This window comes from Danio rerio, chromosome 9, assembly GCF_049306965.1.
Source record: "Danio rerio strain Tuebingen ecotype United States chromosome 9, GRCz12tu, whole genome shotgun sequence".
NCBI lineage: Eukaryota > Metazoa > Chordata > Actinopteri > Cypriniformes > Danionidae > Danio > Danio rerio.
In genome coordinates, this window is record NC_133184.1 from 55265069 (window position 1) to 55285939 (window position 20871).

General features: G+C 35.8%; 1 protein-coding gene and 1 long non-coding RNA gene across 6 annotated transcripts in view; one reads left to right on the forward strand and one right to left on the reverse strand.

Annotated features, from left to right (window-relative positions):
- Positions 1 to 13648, reverse strand: part of il1rl2 (interleukin 1 receptor-like 2) — a 28969-nt gene extending 15321 nt beyond the window's left edge. For all 5 annotated transcript variants that reach the window (XR_012385686.1, XR_012385687.1, XR_012385685.1 and 2 more), the window contains exons 1-5: positions 13543 to 13648; positions 13039 to 13153; positions 3187 to 3406; positions 2465 to 2627; positions 247 to 406 (exon numbers count right to left, since the gene is read on the reverse strand). Coding sequence is in view for 2 of the 5 variants with exons in the window: in XM_073913309.1 (XP_073769410.1) it covers positions 247 to 406; positions 2465 to 2627; positions 3187 to 3406; positions 13039 to 13123 (628 nt within the window). In the remaining 3 variants the exon portion in view is untranslated. The remainder of the gene's footprint in view (positions 1 to 246; positions 407 to 2464; positions 2628 to 3186; positions 3407 to 13038; positions 13154 to 13542) is intronic.
- A 2535-nt stretch (positions 13649 to 16183) lies between these two features.
- Positions 16184 to 20456, forward strand: LOC141376233 (uncharacterized). The gene is made up of 3 exons (XR_012385695.1): positions 16184 to 16258; positions 19410 to 19449; positions 20320 to 20456. It is a non-coding gene; the product is annotated as an uncharacterized lncRNA (long non-coding RNA).
- Positions 20457 to 20871: the final 415 nt, after the last annotated feature.

The following is a 20871-nucleotide window of genomic DNA, read 5'->3' on the forward strand; positions in this document are numbered from 1 at the left end:
TTCTTTTGGCTTAGTCCCTTGTTTATCAGGGGTTGCCACAGCAGAATGAACTGCCAGCTAAAACTTGGGTAGGCTAAATTGTCCATAGTGTATGAGTGTGAATGAGTGTGTATGGATGTTTCCCAGAGATGGGTTGCAGCTGGAAAGGCATCCGCTGCGTAAAACATGTGGTGGATCTGTTGTGCCTTTATGTCTGAGTGTGTAACAATTGAGAGACAGCAGCTTGAGTTTTGATTCATACTTTACCGTCAACTGTAGACCCCATGTAGACCTCTGTAGTCTGGGCAGAGAGATAGTTTTGCCCTTCAAATGTAAAGTTGACGAAGCAGGTGAGCAGTCCAATCATCTCTGTAGATCTGTCCACCAGCAGAACCTTACTGTTAGACATGTTTAACGGCTGACAGTTCTATAGAGAGAGGATGAAGAGAGATCAGATCAACATAACAAGATATTACAAAGCATGTACAGACAGAGCAGAGCAAACAACACTGACACGTGAACCAAGGTTATTTAGCTCAGTTTAATCCATCTTTATGTCTATAGTGTAGATCTATACAATGTGGACTGTGTTAAAGCAGCGTAAACTACAGTTGAAGTAAGAATTATTAGCCCTCCTGTTAAATATTCATTCTTTTATAGATAATTCCAAGTTCTGTTGAACAGAGAGATTTTTATTCCAATAACTAATAACTAATTTCCAATAATAACTGATTTATTTTGTCTTTTTCATGATGACAGCACACAATATTCTCCTAGATATTTTACAAGACACTAGTATTCAGCTTAAAGTTATATCCAAATACCTCTCCTCTGCTCTGATTGGCCAGATGGATTTACTCTGCTCAGATCGGCCAGATAGCTTTACTCTGCTCAGATTGCCTCCTCTGTTATGATTGACCAGATGGCTTTACTCTGCTCTGATTGGCCAGATGGACTCCTCTGTTATGATTGGCCAGAAGATTCTACTCTGCTCTGATTGGCCAGATGGACTCCTCTGTTATGATAGGCCAGAAGGTTCTTTCCTGCTCTGATTGGCCAGATGGACTCCTCTGTTATGATTGGCCAGAAGATTCTACTCTGCTCTGATTGGCCAGATGAACTCCTCTGTTATGATTGGCCAGAATATTCTACTCTGCTCTGATTGGCCAGATGGACTCCTCTGTTATGATAGGCCAGAAGGTTCTTCCCTGCTCTGATTGGCCAGATGGACTCCTCTGTTATGATTGGCCAGAAGGTTCTTCCCTGCTGTGATTGGCCAGATGGACTCCTCTGTTATGATTGGCCAGATGGACTCCTCTGTTATGATTGGCCAAAAGGATCTTCTCTGCTCTGATTGGTCAGATGGACTCCTCTGTTATGATTGGCCAGATAGCTTTACTCTGCTAAGATTGCCTCCTTGTTATGATTGGCCAGAAGATTCTACTCTGCTCTGATTGGCCAGATGGACTCCTCTGTTATGATTGGCCAGAAGGTTCTTCTCTGCTCTGATTGGCCAGATGGACTCCTCTGTTATGATTGGCCAGATGGCTTAACTCTGCTCTGAGTGGCCAGATTGACTCCTCTGTTATGATTGGCTGGAAGGTTCTTCTCTGCTCTGAGTGGCCAGATGGACTTCTCTGTTATGATTGGCTGGAAGGTTCTTCTCTGCTCTGAGTGGCCAGATGGACTCCTCTGTTATGATTGGCCAGATGGCTTAACTCTGCTTTGATTGGCCAGATGGACTCCTCTGTTATGATTGGCTGGAAGGTTCTTCTCTGCTCTGAGTGGCCAGATGGACTCCTCTGTTATGATTGGCTAGAAGTTTCTTCTCTGCTCTGACTGGCCAGATGGACTCCTCTGTTATGATTGGCCAAAAGGTTCTTTTCTTCTCTGATTGGCCAGATGGACTCCTCTGTTATGATTGGCCAGAACTTTCTTCTCTGCTCTGACTGGCTAGATGGACTCCTCTGTTATGATTGGCCAGAAGGTTCTTCTCTGATTGGCTAGATGGACTCCTCTGTTATGATTGGCCAAAAGGTTCTTCTCTTCTCTGATTGGCCAGATGGACTCCTCTGTTATGATTGGCCAGATGGCTTAACTCTGCTCTGATTGGTCAGATGGCTCTACTCTGCTCTGATTGGTCGGATAACTATACTCTGCTCTAATTGGCCAGATAACTATAGTCTGCTCTGAACTGACAGATGGCTCTCCTCTGTTCTGATTGTCCAGATGGCTTTACTCTGCTCAGGTTGGTCAGATGACTATACTCTACTCTGATTGGTCCAATGGCTCTACTCTGCTCTGATTGGTCAGATGGCTAACCAACATCTCAACATTACATAAGTCATGAAAAAATATATGAAAAAAACATTGAGAAGCCCTTTGATAAAACACAGTTGTCAACTCACCACACATTTACAACAGTATTTAACTAGTTTGTGAATGTGACCTATGATTTGCTGGTAATATGTGCAAGAGGGTTTACCTTTCGCCAGGTCACTTGTGCTTGAGGGTCTATCTTAAAGATATGAGGAAGAAAACACTCAAGTTTTGCTGTGCTGGTTAATTCATCTTTTCTGTTCCAGTGGGGACATGTTTCATTGCTAACTGAGACCTCAAATATTGTTTCCCAGGTATCATTGCCTTTTCTGAAATATAAAATACACATGAAAATAAAAACTTGATATACTGTAACACAATATATGCATCACAATTTCCTGAACTTATCAAATGCACTGAAGAAAGCTGAAACGGCTTGTTTGTCGAGATCAGCGATGCAATATAATGGTGCCATAAATAAACAGCGTTACTAACGGCGATACTTTTTTCAGTAACGAGTAATCAAATGAATGACCCTGATGAAAAATCCAGCTTAAACCAGCCTAGGCATGTTGGCTGGTTTTAGTTGACCAGCCTGGTTTTAGAGGGGTTTTGGCCATTTCCAGGCTGGTTTCCAGCCATTTCCAGCCTGGTCTTAGCTGGTCAGGCTGGAAAATGACCAGCTAAATCCAGCTAAAACCAGCTTGATCAGCCTGGTTTAAGCTGGATATAGCTGGTTTTGGCGGGGGTTCCAGCCTGGCTAGTTAATAAATGCTGTACAAGGGTTGATCATGATTAGTTCATGTTAGTAAATGCATTAACTAATAAACCTTATTGTAAAGTGTCACCCAAAACTAAATCAAAAGAAACCATGCATTGCCTTGTTACCTGCTGAAACAGGAGTAGGACCCTTGATGAGTGAGGTCAGCAGGCAGAAACCACAGTGTGTTGTCTTTGATATTCATTCCAGTGATACTTTCCAAGCTGCGACTAGGAACACGAGTCCAGTTCACCGTCACATTCTGACTGTCTCTATTGCACTGAAGGTTAAAAGCAAGACCAGCAACAAATGTGTATGTTTTACGATGTGTCAGGTGCGTCACACTCCCTTGAAGAGAAAAAACAAAACAAAAGAAAAATTAGTTCATTAGGGATCATTTAGAGTGCATGAGAAGAGATTAAAATCGTGGATGTAATATTTCTTTGTCATTAAATGTAAGTGTATAACAATAAACACAGATCTGAATTATTTTGCAGTTTACAAGTATCAGTACACCAGGGTGAGGACTAATGACAACACGAATAACACAACCAACAACATCCAATATAAGCCAGTTTTACACGGATTATAGTACATCATTTTAATTTAAAGTATAGCTGTATCCGGTCCCTAGAATCTGAAATAGTGCACTATTTAAGGCAGCACCATATGTGATTTTTGACGCAACTATGCTTTTTCAAATCCCACAACTGCATTGCATTTGTGTCTTGTAACAATATATAATGGTTTTACTGGCATACTGTTAAATTGTTTTAACACCTTGTAGCATTTACCATTATGTATAAAATATGAAGAGTTCAGATGCAAAACCCTTTAAATTCATCAGACTACTAAATGAGCATTTTCTATCAGGCTCCTCTGATTAGGTTCAGAAGTTTTAATTTATATGTAATAATAAGGTCATTAGCTGGTAAATAAAATAACTTTTTTTTCAATAATGTCACTGTAGACATTTCTTTGGTTTTTAACAAGGAATATTTTCTTTTGCATCAAAACCAGCTAAACCCACATCTGCTTTTATTGCAAAAACCTCTAAATGCACCTACTGGGACAAGACAGTGCTATTAGCTGAAAATCACTAAAGATGCAATTAGAGATTATTTTACTAAGTGTAAAACACATTACACACACACCACCTAAAATATATAAATCTGTCAAGTAAGTGGCGATTCATTCCGCTGCGATAAACCAGGGAAAAAGCAGAAGGAAAATAAATGAATGAAATCTGTCAAGTAGGTGCATTTCCTCTAAAAAAATTTTCAGATGTGGCGGCAGGCCTTTATTACACCGATCTATCAACTAACTGTGGCGTTATTACAATGACAAATGTCGTGAGCGCAGTATTACAAGTCGAGGTCACATTTATGTAATAGCCTACAGCATGCGAATCTCTTTGCTTGTGCGCGATTTCCTCTGCTCTCGCACAAATCTTCTTGCGCTCCCGTAAATATCCACTGCTTAAGCGCAGATCTTCTTGTGCACTCTCAAATAAACGCTGCTGAAGTATGATTTAGTGCGTTTATGTAACGTGTATGTCTCCAGCATTTATTAGATTTGCTAGGAATATTTATGAATGTCTCCAATAGACCTACAGAGTGACTTTAATGCATCCTGAAGTAAAGTGAAACAGCTATACATCGTGTTTGCTGGCCTCACGCATCAGTCAGTCAGACAGTCAGTCAGCACGTAACCTTAAAGGGTTAAACAAATAACGCACAGCAGTACTAAGGTTACAGTAAAGCTCGCGCTGTTATAATTCACTTACCTTTTAATATGTTTTGGTGCGATTATTACCCGCTATTTAAAAAAAATCAGGACTGAATGTTTTGAATAAGAAGTGTCACGTTTGCGGGATCGAAACGGAAACAAAAAGGCGCAGATCCAAGTGCAGTTTATTTACAGTGTGCATCAACAGAGAAACAAGGTTTTCAAAGTACAAATAAACAACAAAACAAGAAACATAAAACAGAGACAGGGCTCAGGAATCAAAACTTGAAATACTAGACTTACTGAAACACGGAGGCAAGAAAGACAACGACGCGATGACAAACAGTGGTGGAATGATAGAATATATAGTCCAGATAATCAACGGCAAACAGACACAGCTGTGATGGCAGATCAGTATACGTGGACCGGATGTAATGCGCTTGGTATGTATGGATTTGTAGTTTTTGGGCGCTGTAGTTCCTACTCAGTGTCCGTTGAACTACAGCGCCCTCAGGTGGTCACTGACAGTCATGACAGAGAAGCTCTCATGTAGCTGTGGCGGGATCAATTTTGGCGTGGCGCCCGCCATGGAAGAATGAATGTAGCGGAAACCATGAATCAATAACATTAAAACTGACATTAACTAAATCTTAACAATCTGTTGTCATTTGTGATATTTGTGATTTAGATTTAATGTGAGTACAGCAGTTTAAACATTGTAAACATTGTAAACTACGCTTGTTAGATTCAAATAATGTAGAAACATCAATACCTGTGCATTGTCTATTAATATAAAAAGCTTATCAGATGTATTATGAAGTAATATAAATAATGTATAGTTTTATTGGGGCTGCTCGATTTTGGGAAAAATCATAATCACGATTATTTTGGTCATAATTGTAATCACGATAATTCCAAACGATTATTAGTTGAAGTCAAAATTATTAGCGCTCCTGAGAATGTTTAAAAAATAAATATTTCCCAAATGATGTTTAACAGAGCAAGGAATTTTAGCAGTATTTTCTCTAATATTTTTCTTCTGAAAAAGGCTTATTTGTTTTGTTTTGGCTAGAATAAAAGCAAATTGAAATATTTTGAAACCTCTTTTAAGACCAATATTATTAGCCCCCTTTAGGCAATATACATTTTTGATTGTCTGCAGAAGAAACTACTGTTATATAATGACTTACCTAATTTCCCTAATTAAGCTTTTGAATCACACTTTGAATTTGAATGTTTGTATTTAAAAAAAATATCTACTAAAATATTATGAGCTGTCATCATAGCAAAGATAAAATGAATCGGTTATTAGAAATGAGTGATTAAAACTATTATGTTCAGAAATCTTCTTTCCATTAAACAGAATTTGTGGGTAAAAGGTTGCTAAAATTCAAGAGGGCTAATAATTCTAACTTCAACTGCATATAGTATTTTCCTCCCTGCAAAGGAAAGAGAAATAAATACAATAGAATAAAAATATGAAACAAACCGTGCTTTTAGCTTCTTCACCGTAAGAAAAACACTTTAGCTACAAAAGTCTTCAGTCAAGAGCAGAGAGGGATTTTCTCGTTGTTTTATTAATCATGATAAAACAGGCGGCAGCTATTGTGCTCTGTCACTTTAATGGTTTCACTTTCACGGGTCTTTTGATCCTCAACTCGTTTGTTTATTACAAAATGAGGGTTAATATGAATAATCACTAAACACCGCGTTTTGACACCTATTTGAACATTTAAGCGCTCACGTTAAAGACTTTAGATGTGTGTGCTCTCTGCTCGTCACAATGTGCGAATGAGACCAAGTGCAGACCGCATGCTTCTGGCTGTCTGCGCGCCGCACACACATAAGCATGCGGTCTTTCGAGCTTTTAAAGCCTGATTTATAATTCTGCGTCAGGTGACCGGCGTAACCCACGGTGCAGGCAACGCGCGTGGCTGTGCATTTATACTTCTGCGCGCTGTCTCTGTCGGTCTGCATTAACACTTCCGAAACGCTAGTGGGCAGTGAGGTGTAAATGTTCCTCTGTGTCGAGTTTCTTCGCTACTTTTTTGCATTTCCTGAACACTTCCGGGATGTACAAGTGGCTCAAACTCGCTCATTTTGAGGCAGGAACCGGAGGACGTGCAACAACTTTAACTATGAGGTACACACAATACAAAACTTTCCATCCGGAGCTCCTTCACGGGACTCCACACTTGTAAACAATCGCTCACGCGGCGTCCCGCCATTCGCGCGGCTCTCGGTCCTGCCCAGACGCGTCAGCGCTACCAAGCCGACCAATCACAGAGCTTACGCTACGCGTCGTTGCGACGTGTAGTTACATTTTTTGAGAGGTGCACGTCAGTGACGGCGATGGCCACGGCGAAGGGCTATGCGTCAGCGCCGTAGCATACGCCGGTGTTTGACGCAGAAGTATAAATCAGCCTTAAGAGCAACAAGTGAGGACAACTGGACAGGGGGCGGTAAATAATGGAATAATCGTTTATCTCGATTAATGGTTTTTCATAATCGTTAAAAGCCATAATCGAAATCGGATTTTCGATTAATTGCACAGCCCTAAGTTTTATAAAATATATTTATCTAAAAATAGCTTAAATTAGAAAATAAAACACAAGGTAGGCCTACTGGGCAAAAAGGGGATGCCTCTTAGACAATTTTAGAAGCTGTCGTTCCTTCATTCTCACCATTAAGGTCTTGGTCTCTTGTTTATCCTTATAGCATCCATGTGGGATCAAAGAATCTTAACTCTGTCTTTCGTGAAACGCAGTTGCTGTTTAATGTATAGTAAATCTCATTCAAAAGTACTATCACTGTGCAAAAAAAACGTTATGAATGCATGCTAACCTTCCGACTGTACAGTGTGTTTTCTTTTTCTTATGATGCGCAGAGTTTGAGGTAAAGGATGTTTTCATCTGCCATTCACTGACAGTCGGACAGCCTCATCCAGTTCATCAAACTCCATCTTTTAAAATCTAAATCAGAAGTGGAATAAAACTCTTATAAATATCTCATAAAGCCGGCGTACCAGCTCTCTGCCACATGGAAAACATATGATTTGATTCGGGTTTTCTGATTGGTTCTCAGGATATGGTGGCTTTTTCTGTCAAAGGCAGTGATGTTTAGCGGCATTATTTCTGAATTGACGCTGGGATTTAAATGATTTGAAGCAAATTTATTTGTTGATGGCGTAGTACATGCCTAAACATTCACTCAATGTCATTATCTTATTTTTTTGCGGTAGTATTTTGTGGCTTTTGCATCTGAACTCTTCATATATACAAATATTTTTGTATTTTAAGAGTCTGGGGAGGCGCTGTTACATAATTAGAGATTATTTATTATAGTGGGCGGAGCTAAATCACATCTTTTAATGCACTTTGTTCGCTGCAACTCTTTGATTGGTGGAACTTGTTTGTATGGCATCATGGGAAATGTAGTTTTTCAAAATTACGGTAATTAAATTAAGTTGGATTAATGTGACTAGATGGGGGAGGCGCAGTGGGTAGTACTGTCGCCTCACAGCAAGGTCGCTGGTTCGATGGCGTGGGTTTCCGCCGGGTGCTTCAGTTTCCCCCACAGTCCAAACCAGGGGTCCCCAGCCCTGTTCCTGGAGAACTACCTTCCTGCAGATTTTAGTTGCAACCCTGACCAAACACACCTGTTTGTAATTATCAAATGCTGCTTTAGGTACTATTAATTGGTTCAGGTGTGTTGCTCTCCAGGAACAGGGTTGGTGACCCCTGGTCCAAACACATGCGCTTTAGGTCACAGGTGTCAAACTCAGGCCGCAGCTCTGCACAGTTTAGTTCCAACCCTAATTAAACACACCTGATCAAACTAATTGAGTCCTTCAGGCTTGTTTGAAACTACAGGTAAGTGTGTTGGAGCAGGGTTGGAACTAAACTGTGCAGGGCTTTGGCCCTCCAGGAATTGAGTTTGACACCCCTGCTTTAGGTGAATTGGCTAGGCTAAATTGTCTGTAGTGTATGTGTGTATGTCCTGGTCCTCTAGCAGGTTGAGCGTTGGACTAACGACTCACCTCTTAAAAATTACAAAACACCAACATGGTGCAGCTAAATATCGACTTAAACGGCCCTGGGAGTGTCACTAACTAATGGGAATAGATGAGTTCAACACATAATATACAATTAATTATTATTAACATGATTATTATTAATATTTACATTCAGCAGATGCTTTTGTATAAAGTGACTTGCAATTAAGGGAGGCATTCAGCAAACTTATATGCCTGATAATCCCAATCCAGGGTCATTCTAAACGTAGTCCTGCGGATGTTTCTGGAGACCATGATTTACGTGGCAGGAGGTACATATGGCTGCATTTAATTTTTTCAAGCGAACGCTACGGGGTGGTGTGACGCTGCTCTTCTTCGCGCTCAACTCCATGTGGAGGTCTTTCCCGCCGCAACCAGTTTGTCCGGTTAGCCAGTCGGCGGAGCGGAGACCCGGAGGGGAGCCGGCTGTCAACGAGCTGTTCCAGAAATCAAGTAAGACAAAAACAGACTCCAAAAAATAAAGCGAACGAGTTGATAACAGGGCGAGAATGCGGTGAAATATAAAAACGTGGTCAAAATCAGACTAGGGCTGTTCTTTTTCTGGACGGCTTTTGTAAATCGTTGCTTGGGTTTAGAAAAAGAGGAAGAGGAGGAGGAGGAGGAGGAGGAGGAGGGTGGGTCGGCCGATTGGTTGGCCACCAGTCAATCGTTCAGTCAGTCAGTAGAACAGACGGTCGCTCGACAGCGGCCTCCGGCGGCTTTACGCGAGAACAGCGCGGGCATGAATGGCACTAGCGAGAGGCGTTCAAGACGCGAAAAAGGGTGCATAGCGGCCTCTCGTGGATTTGGGAAAACAAAAACTGCACAAATACGTGCCTCCCAGGACGTATTTCACGGTCTCCAGAAACGTCCGCGGGGCTACGTTTCCAGAATGAGCCTGGGTTGGATAACCCATATCAAAAAACAATATTTATTTTTTATTAACATTTTTAATTGTTTAATTTAAAAAATGTTTATGAACAAACCATTTATTGTTATCAAAAATTTCTTTCTTCCATACAAAACAACTTTTATTTATACTCCAATAAACAAAGGGGGCTGAAAGTCCAAAAATTGGCCATTTACTGTGTGTTTTTATTAAAATAGTTGATAAATAAAAAAAATAAATAAAGCACATAATTTAAAAAAAAACACAAACAAGCAAATAAATAAAAATAAACAAACAAACAACAATCTAAACCACTGCAAAATAAAATATGCTCTTATTTTAAAGCAGCTGAATGAACATGAAATGAGAACGCATTATTTCAGCATGCTGGGTTCATCAATATATCCATCTACATCTTCACTCCTCAATAGTGGTTCATTATCATTTTAACCATAACTGTGTGTAGTTTACGTGCACCAAATATTATCTGGAAATCTTCTGTGGTTATAGTTAAATCCAGTAAGAGCCCCTTGCGAGCATCCGTTTAGAAAACCAAAAACCTTTCAGCTTCTCAAACGTTCAAAATGCTGTTCAGAGTAAAATGAGCACACCCTCTGATCTTTTTTTAACCATTGAAAGTATTTTTTTCTCACCTGGAGTTTTGAGAGGTTCAGCAACCGCAGCTGAGGGGAGTGCAATGTGTTTTTGCGGTTAGTTGGTAAACTGAAGCTGTGAACTGGGGAATGTTACTTTAAGGACTGCAATGCATCTGCACATAGTTTGCAACTTAAAATTAAATGTCAACATAATGTAAGCTTTGTTTAGGATTATGCAAAGGCTAGTAAAATTCTAAAATGTAATTTAATGTATTTTATATGTAATACACTAAATGATTAGAATAGAAAATGCGATGTGAAAAACAACACAGATATTCTTAACTTGAAAATAAGTTAAAAATAAGTTTTTATGGTACGGTTTTCTATTTAAAAGGATTAATTCTACAATATTTGGATTTTTAATTGTATGGAATAGGGCGATATGATGGCTCAGTGGTTAGCATTGTCGCCTCACAGCAAGAAGGTTGTTTATTTGTGGTCTTTGCATGCTCTTCCCGTGTTGGTGTGGGTTTCCTCCAGGTGCTACATGCGCTGTAGGTGAACTGAATAAACTAAATTGTCCATATTGTATGTGTGTGAATTAGTGTGTATGGATGTTTCCCAGTTCTGGGTTGCAGTTGGAAGGGCATCCACAGTGTAAAACATTTGCTGGATAAGTTGGCGGTTCATTCCGCTGTGGCGAAGCCTGATAAATAATGGGACTCAGCCAAAGGAAAATTAATAAATGAATGGGATATGGCAAGCTGTATTGGCGCAAAATATTACCAGCTTTACTTGCTATTTTACTAGAAAGAATTAAACTAGAGAGTTTAATAAAATAGTAATAAATTAGTTTACACAGATCTCTAAATATTTTTTAGTAAGAACTCCAACTAGAAAGCTATTTAGTTGATTTCTAATACTAATAAGTCCTAGTAAACTAGAGAGCTCTCTAATCTAGCTGTTATTATAAATAACTCTGCAATTAAATGCAGGTGTAATGGGTTTTATTACTAATAAAATAAATAACAGAGCTCTGCATTAGTATTTGAACTCTTTGATTGCATTTAGATACGAGTGCAGCTCAGCAAAACACTTATCTCTTAATTATTTTTAACCAGCTAGTAGCTAGTTAACTGATAATGACATTGATATCAGTACTGATATACATGGCGTATAGTTATGGGATTAATCTGCAATTCAGTGATTATTTGAGGTGTGGATAATATCAAGAATTATACTTTTTATTTCAATATACCTTCAAATGTCTTGCTTTTATTTTGGTATATCATTAAATCAATATTAATCGATATTGATCAGAGTTTGTTGGGATTAAGTGTTCATTTTGTCCCTTGAAATATACTACAATGCTATTGAAATACCATTGATTGGTCTATTTTATAGTGAAATATGGATATTATAAAGAATTTTGAGCAAAAAGTGACTTAATTTGATTTGTTTTTATTAAGGACACACAAATACAGGATCTCTTTACTAGTAAATATTCAATTGCAGAGCACTGTAATTAAACAGAATTGGAGTCAATGAAGACATATGACTGGTTAATATAACACAATTAGTTTGAAGAGGTCAAAACAGAATTTAATTATAACTGGAATATATACTGTATGCATATATTGATCGATATACAACTTGATCAGAGTATATTGGGTGTTCATTTTGCCTCTCAAAAACAATACAGTGCCATTGAAATACCACTGATAAGACTATATTAGAGAGATATAAGACTATTATGAAGATTTTTTAGAAAAGTAAAATATGATACAATTAGTTTTTTATGGACACTAAAAATAAAGCTCAAATACTAGCCTACATCTCTTTACTAGTTAATATTAAATTGCGGAGTTATTAAACAGAATAGTAGCCAATGAAGACATATGACTGGTTAATATGACAAAATTAATTTAATAGGTCAAAACAGAATTTAATTATAACTGGAATATAAACTGTTTGCATATATTGATCGATATACAACTTGATCAGAGTTTATTGGGTGTTAATTTTGTCCCTCAAAATATAATACAATGCCACTGAAATCCCTGCTGAAGAAAAACATCTTAAACCAGCCTAGGCTGGTTGGCTGGTTTTAGTTGACCAGTCTGGTTTTAGAGGGGTTTTGGCCATTCCCAGGCTGGTTTCCAGCTATTTCCAGCCTGGTCCTAGCTGGTCAGGCTGGGATATGACCAGCTAAAACCAGCTTGACCAGCCTAACTAGACTGGGAGCGCAGTCAAAACCAGAAAAGTTTTTTTTAGAAAATTAAAATATAATACAATTGTTTTTTTTTTTTTTTTTTTTTTTGGACACTAAAAATAAAGCTCAAATACTAGCCAACATATTTACTAGATAATATTAAATTGCTGAGCTCTAAACAGAATGGGCGTCATGAAGACACTATTTGACAAGGGGTGTTCACTACTTATTAAATTATTGTAATATATTCTTTCTAATTGTAAAGAATCAAATTAATGAGCTCTCGAACTAAATATTTTTAGTTAAAAATAGAAATAAAACAATTACTACGACGAATGACGCTGGAAATGCTAATCTTTAATGCCAATTCTGCTTGCCATATACGCTAGGACCCCACTCACACGTAGGTTGTAGCCTACATTTTCCACATACAATTACCAAATAAACCCCAGCTAATACTAAAGTCTTATTGAAAACAGCGATCTAGAAGTGAAATCTTACCTGAAATCCAAAGAGCAAAGAGTAAAATCGATCGAAAGTATAACGTGGAAAAATTCATGACGGGTTTTCGCGGCAACAGGATCATGTTGTTATTGTCAGTGCGGTCCGACAGACTCTGAAATAAATGACAACAGAAACAAAAGTAAGCCTACTACTCGCTCAAAAACACCATAGAGCTTCGGACAAACATGTTATCCCTTCGTGACAGACATCGGGAAACGAAACACAAACACAGACATGTCTAGCAGTCAAATTGCCCGTTTTATATCACGTCGAAATGAAAGTATTATGGGGTTTTCCAAGACAGAAACATGGAAAAAATAAGTTCTGATCCTCAATAATGTATTTTCCTCAAAGAAAACTGCTCGTTGACAGTTATATAACCACAAAAGTAGGCTTAAACATGCATACATGCTAACTAAAAGTAAAAGAAATACAAGATTATATTAAAAAGTGCTGAAAATGAAACATTACATAAAGCTGTAGGCTGTAGACGTGTCTTACCTCATGCAGTATGAGCGCTGAAGAAATGGCGATGCTCTGAAATACTTCTTGGAGTTTCCAGGTCGGCTGTAAATTACTTTACACTGCTTTTTCTTCTCAATACTGCGAGACAGTGGAGAAAACATCATCCCACCCTACATTTGGAAACTTCCTCTCTAAATATTACCAGCCTATTTCCTGATGATAGGCTATTTGTAAAACTTATTTACAGGCTTTATATAATAGCTGTATATAATAAGGTTAGGTAATGCATTTACTAACATGCATAAACAATACATTTATTACAATGTTCATTCGTGTTAGTTAAAAGTTGTTCACAGATAACTAATGTTAACTACCTATAGGTGAAAAGAAAATGTACTTAAGTTGTACTTTTTTGGACATAATTATCATATTTTAATTGTACTATACTAAGTGCATATTAAATGTGTTAATTTGGATCAACTTCAAGCATATTAGTTGGTATTTTATATATACTCAAGATGAACTTTAAGCTATTTGAAATATGCTGTGTTAAAATGGACATATTTTAAGTACAATTAAAGTTTACTTTTAAAAGTGTATTTTATTTAAAGTACATTTAAATTATATATATATATATATATATATATATATATATATATATATATATATATATATATATATATATATATATATATACATTTATATATACATTTATATATATATATATATATATATATAACCAAACAGGTTGTTTTTTCTACCCTTATTTTTATTTGAATAATAGGTTAATTTGATTCAATTAATACGTTATATTTTTAAATGTAATTGTTAGTTTTCTTTTAAAATCATTAACCACATAAAAAAACAAACCGGTCAATATTGTATTAGCTTTATTTAACATTTTTAAATGTAAATACGCTTTACCTCAATGGAAAATGTAGGAGATCTTACAAAACTAAATACAAACTATAAGCTGCATTTAAAACAATTTGTTTCATATTTATGGGTTGCCTGATAGGTCAAGTTTTTTCTCCAAATTACTTCAAGGTAAAACATATGAAACAATTCACATGAATGAATTTAAAATGCCAAATGTTTTAACATAAAAAAAATCATTAACTACAAAAAAAAAACTCAAGGTTAGTAAAGCTTAAAGTGACATTTAAAGGCTTAACTAGGTTATTTAGATTAACAAGGCAGATTAGGGTAATTGGGCAAGTTATTGTATAATGATGGTTTGTTCTGTAATATATATATATATATATATATATATATATATATATATATATATATATATATATATATATATATATATATATATATATATATATATATAGCTTAAAGAGGCTAATAATTTTGATCTTAAAATGGCTTTTAAAAAATGTAAAACTGCTAGTATTCTAGCCGAAATAAAGTAAATAAGACTTTCTCCAGAAGAAAAAATATTATCAGACATACTGTGAAAATGTTCTTACTCTGTTAAACATCATTTGGAAAATATTTAAAAACAGAAAAAAAATCAAGGGGGGCAAATAATTCTGAGTTTTACTGTACATAAAGTAGTAATTTATAGTAAATACTATACTAATTTTTAACCAAAATGTGTATTATTCTTTATTATAGTATGATTATGTTTAAATCAATTCTACAACATATATGTTGCCTATTAACAATAGTGAACTGATAAACTGTAATACATACTTTAGGTTTTACTACATAACTTTGATGTATTGTACAATGCTTAAAAACCTCAAGTATTGGGTCATTTGTTTACATTAGTTGTCGTGTTACAGGAGCAAATTTAGAACTATTAAAGTTCTCGGAAACACTTTAGAATAATGGTCCAGTTAATGTGTTTACTGACATTAACTAAAGATGAATACTCCTGTAAAGTATTTATTAATCATAGTTCAAGATTAACTAGTGCATTATTAAAATCCAATGTTGTGCTTGTTAACATTAGTCAACGCTCTCTGAGTTAACGTGAACCAACATGAACTAACGCTATTTAACTTGAATAACAATAACAAAGATGAATAAATGCTGTATTAAATGCTTATTATAATTAGTAAATACATTCATTAACATGAACTAATGGACCATAATTTTAAAGTGTTCTTTAGTATGATTCAAAAACTCTAGCGTTTGCATTTACTGTAATATACTATAGTATGATCTCGTGCAGTTCCCGTTTTTGGAGAACCAGAAAAAATAACATTCTGTGAATGTTCTCATGATTACTTTGAAAGATTACCGAAATAACCTTCCCAGAAGGATGAAGGGAGCCTTCTTAGTAAAAACAATTGAAGATTGCACCAGACTATGACAGACATTTTAGTACAGCCATTTAGAAGCACATATGCACTCACTCACGAAATGGTACACTCACAAAGTTGGTTCTATCTACTTTAAATAATTGCAATCTAGTTAATTTTATTTGTTTTATACCAAAAAAAAAAATTTGATTCCTCTTTACTTAAAATATATCAGTTTTTATATAACTGTATATTTTGAATAAAACTAATGCAATTTATGAGTATATTTTGTACGTGGTTATTGTGTAGAATAAATGTTGTAAAAGTGAGTTGACAGAAAATTTATAAGTGCAGCTGTCGATGTGGGCAGGTGTTCATAAAACGTGATTTTAATAGTTTGGCGTGACTCCTTTTTCATTGCCGGGGATTTAGCAGGCAGACGCAGCTTCTGCAATGGTCGACATTAACTGCTCCCAGCAGCGGATCTGATTAACACGGTAAGTTGCAAATGTAGCCGAATGATAATTGTAAAGTCATGCAAAACTGCTGTCTTCGCTAGGCAGGTGAGGTTTTAGCTTTGTAAATTGTACTGTAGCCTCAGGTATGTTAACAGTTAAGACTGCTCTCACATGTAAAGCTAAGTTGGCTAACGCTAACCAACTGTATTTTATGCTAACGAATTAAAGTGATATTATTGAGAAAAAATAGTGAAAATAGTTTTAAAACACTTAGTACTGTAGGTATAACTAACGTTACAGAACCGATTAACAAGGTCACTGGTGGGCGGTCGGGGTGTGGGGGTGTTACACCAAATTCTGCGACCGTCGTATTCTGTGACTCTAGTAGGCGCTCTTCTCACTGTTTAACTCGCTGCAGAGCCATTTGAGGAGAACTGAGCTCCAGCGAGGGGGAGCATGAGCTGTCGCTCCTCCTCCTGTAAGCTGTTTTAATGCGTACACCAACCCCACCCCTAACCCTACCCCCAGTGACATCACTCGTAGAAGAAGTGCAAAAAAGGTGGAGCTCAAGCTTAAGCTCCCCCTCCTTGGAGCTCACCTCTCCTCAAATGGCTCTGCAGCGAGCACCACTTGCACGCAAACAGCGTACATACTCTCACGTGAACGCGCTCGGCGCCCGTGCACATTATATGAGCGCGTCAATATATTTCATCGTTCTCTGTTTACTATTATTTTTCTTGCCTTTGATATATATATTTAACAGCCCATCAAATAAAGCATTTTGCTATAATATGACCCGTACAGCGAGCTTTTTTATTAATTTTAGGTTATGAAAACACACACTATCTATCTATCTATCTATCTGTCTGTCTGTCTGTCTGTCTGTCTGTCTGTGTAATTAGTCTAGTTTGCCTCGTTAATGCCTCGTTAATGCACCCAGGTTGCGTGTGCTGAATAAATTGTTCAATGCTAGTATCTGATCCCTCGTATTTCACACAGAAAAAATAATGTTCTCCAAATGCAAACAGCTTACATGATAATAAAAAACTACAATTTTGATAATGCATACACAATAAATAAAAAAAAAAAAAAAATATATATATATATATATATATATATTATTATTATTATTATTATTATTATTAAAATATGATAAAATACAACACGCATGGTTCATTCAAACGGTTTGTAATAATGTTTCTGGACAGTTTTGCTCTCTCTTTCTCTTTTCACCGCGCACTTGCATCTTTCAAAATGATATAGAAGACTTTTTAAAGCTCATTTTAGTATTATTATCGTATCCATATTAAAGGACTATGTGTTAATTCATGCATAAGTATATAGATCTACACCATGGTTTTGTTTTGAAGTTTTTATTTGGTCAGCAAAAACCTCATAGCAATAAAGATAATTCTACACCTAATTTTATTTAAAGTTTATGCAGATTATTTTTTTTCCAAAATGCCAAATCACAGTCCTCTGTGCATGCCAAAACAGTTAGGAAAACCATTATAAATATTACCTTAAAAATAGGTATATAGCCTACAGATAAGTGTTGCCTGACATAGCCAAAATAAAAATAAACAAAAAATGCAAGTCTCTTCCCTGCCTTACTGTCTTTTGCAAGTTAGGATTTTTTTTTAAATCACACAACAGAAAATGTATGACACATATAAAAAAGTGTTTTGTTTCATCACAACTGTAGAGTCTGCAGTTTGCAAATAATATCTCTGTAGTGGACAATGACGGAAAAAATTGACATTAGACTGCTGAATGAATCTGGTACTTTGTTTTTCACTGCATAAAAATAATCAAGTTGTGTGAAAAAAGGGTATAATTTGGAGATATTTTGCCTTTTGATATTTTTTATTATAGAATTGTGCGAATTTAGAAAATGTTAATTCAATATTACATTTTAGAGATAAGTAATTGCCAAATTGTCAAGCTATAATTTCCATAGTAACTTTTTTCCCACATGACTAAGACCCAATTAACCCTTCATATAGTTGTATATATTTTGGTTCAATAGATGACCTTAGTGAGCTGTGCCACTATTGTGGGGAAAATAATATGGAAGTGGAAGAAGAAAGGGGAAACGTACAGAAAACCATTACCTTGTTCTTGGGTAACCTTCTTTTAAAATAAGATGGCAATCTCAAAACACTTATTCCTTCGTTACAGATTCAGTGACACGTGTGACTAGAGGTATCACATGTGTTTGAGCCTGACCCCATGAAGCCCCTACAACTGTGCAGAATGTTAATCCCATACCATGTCTTTATGTTAATAGTTTTCAAGTAATTGTTAAGTTAAATGTTATCTTAGATTTAACCTTTTTGAAAATATACACATACAAAACATTTCATTTTAAATTAAAGTATGCACTTTACTTATTTTAATTTGTGTGTCTACATTCTATTAACCAGTATTTTACACACACATTCCACATTTACTTTAATAATTTTCTTTTTAATTTTAAAGCCAATTAAGAAATTCTATAAACATATTTAGGGAACATTTAAAAGGGATCAACAGTAATCTACATAACTGCTTACAGGGGAAAAAGGCTAAAACAAACTAGACTAGCTACACAGACAGACAGACAGACAGACAGACAGATAGACAGATAGATAGATAGATAGATAGATAGATAGATAGATAGATAGATAGTGTGTGTTTTAATAACCTAAAATTAATAAAAAAGCTCGCTGTACTGGTCATATTATAGCAAAATGCTTTATTTGATGGGCTGTTAAATATATATATATCAAAGGCAATAAAAATAATAGTAAACAGAGAACGATGAAATATATTGACGCGCTCATATAATGTGCACGGGCGCCGAGCGCGTTCACGTGAGAGTATGTACGCTGTTTGCGTGTCCAGTCCGCCTGTGGGGACGAGTTCAAGTTAAACAGTGAGAAGAGCGCCTACTAGAGTCACATTAAGGATGGATATTAAATGCAGAAACGTATGCAACAGTTAAGTAGTGTGTGTTTAACGTAAGAGAAAGTATAACCTAAAGTTTGTGTTTTAGAGATTTAGTCCATAAGTTTTTTTTAATGCTGCATAGTGAATAAATTACAGATTTACAATTTATTTTAACTTTAAATTACATTTACTACTGATGTTTACAGAACCATTTAAATTGTATGCACCTCATTCTAAAATGCATTCTCTTGGTCTTCAGATACCAAAGTGATTTTGTTATCTTCAAACTTCACATCCAGGTAAGAAAAACATTAGACACAATTACAGCTATAATTATTTGCAGGTAAGTAAAACATTGGTAAAATTGCAAACAACAGTGGGCTCCATAGAATTAACTTACATTTGATATCTGAAGATTTTTTTTTTGTGTGCAACAGTAAAAACAGTAAAAAAAAAAGTATCCTAATGCAGTTTCTTATTATCTGTCAGTCTTTCAATAAAGCTAACTGATAACACTGAATCACTGAACTGTCATTTGCCAGTCACATTAAATTTGAAGAAAAAGTCAATTAAATGTAGCTTTAGCAAAAATTTAATGTAAACCTTAATGTAATGTGTAAAATGGCAATGTATTTATTTATTTAATAAAATTTGTATTATGACGTGCAAAGTTTGGTGCAAAATAAAGATGACAATTAAATTTTAGAATTTGTATTCTATAATTTTCATATAGCCATTTTCAAACAGTTTTATTATCTAAATTACATACACATTCTTCTGCTTTATAAGTTGCCAAAATAAACTACAAATGTAATACCTAAATTTTAATAATTCTTTGATTGACAGGAAAACACAATGACATGCACTGTTACACTGAGTAAAATCACAGTTGTCTTTAAAATTTGATAACTAAAAACACCTGGAATAATGTAATTACACAATAACCTGTATAACCTTTTTTTTATTTTTTAAATAGAAGTTAGTTAATTTTAGCTAAGGTAATTTTTAACTGATCAACTAAGGTGTTTCATCCATGCATCATTCTCACTGCACTTTTGTAACTTCACTTCCTATTATTATTCCTTTATTTCCTATTTAGTATTTAGCTATTTAATGTTGTTTGGTATCAAACACCTAAACTCCTGTTTCTTTTTTGTCTCTACCAATAGAGTTGTGAGGAATCAGAGGTGCATGCGGCTGCCCACGGGAAAAATTTGCCATCAGCCCAACACAGTTTGGATTATCATAAGACTGTCAGAGGTTTGCCAAACCTGTCAAATGCATGATGGCTCCTGTTTGGACTTACCGATGTCCTCGACTTTAAGTATTCCATCAAAACTGTATACATTTGAGATATATCAGAGACTCTTTGTGGGACTGGACATTATGCATCCTAAATCTTCATCAAAATATGTAAATCTCCTTACTGAGTTGCCTTAGATGATTCTGGTATTATTAATGTTTTTATTTATGTATTGTGTATGTGTAGCCACATTAATGGCCTATTTTGTAGTCACTATTAAAAGGAACATCGATTGATATTGAATACATGTTATGGTCTTTAATCCATCTTCCCATTCTTATTTAATTGTTATTGACAGGAAAGTCTGTTTATCTGTTTTTACTAGTGTATATTGTGCTTACAATACAGAAACGAAGATTTATTTTCTGAGGTTACAGCCAGAAGTCAATTGAATTCATTTTAAATGACATATGCATGA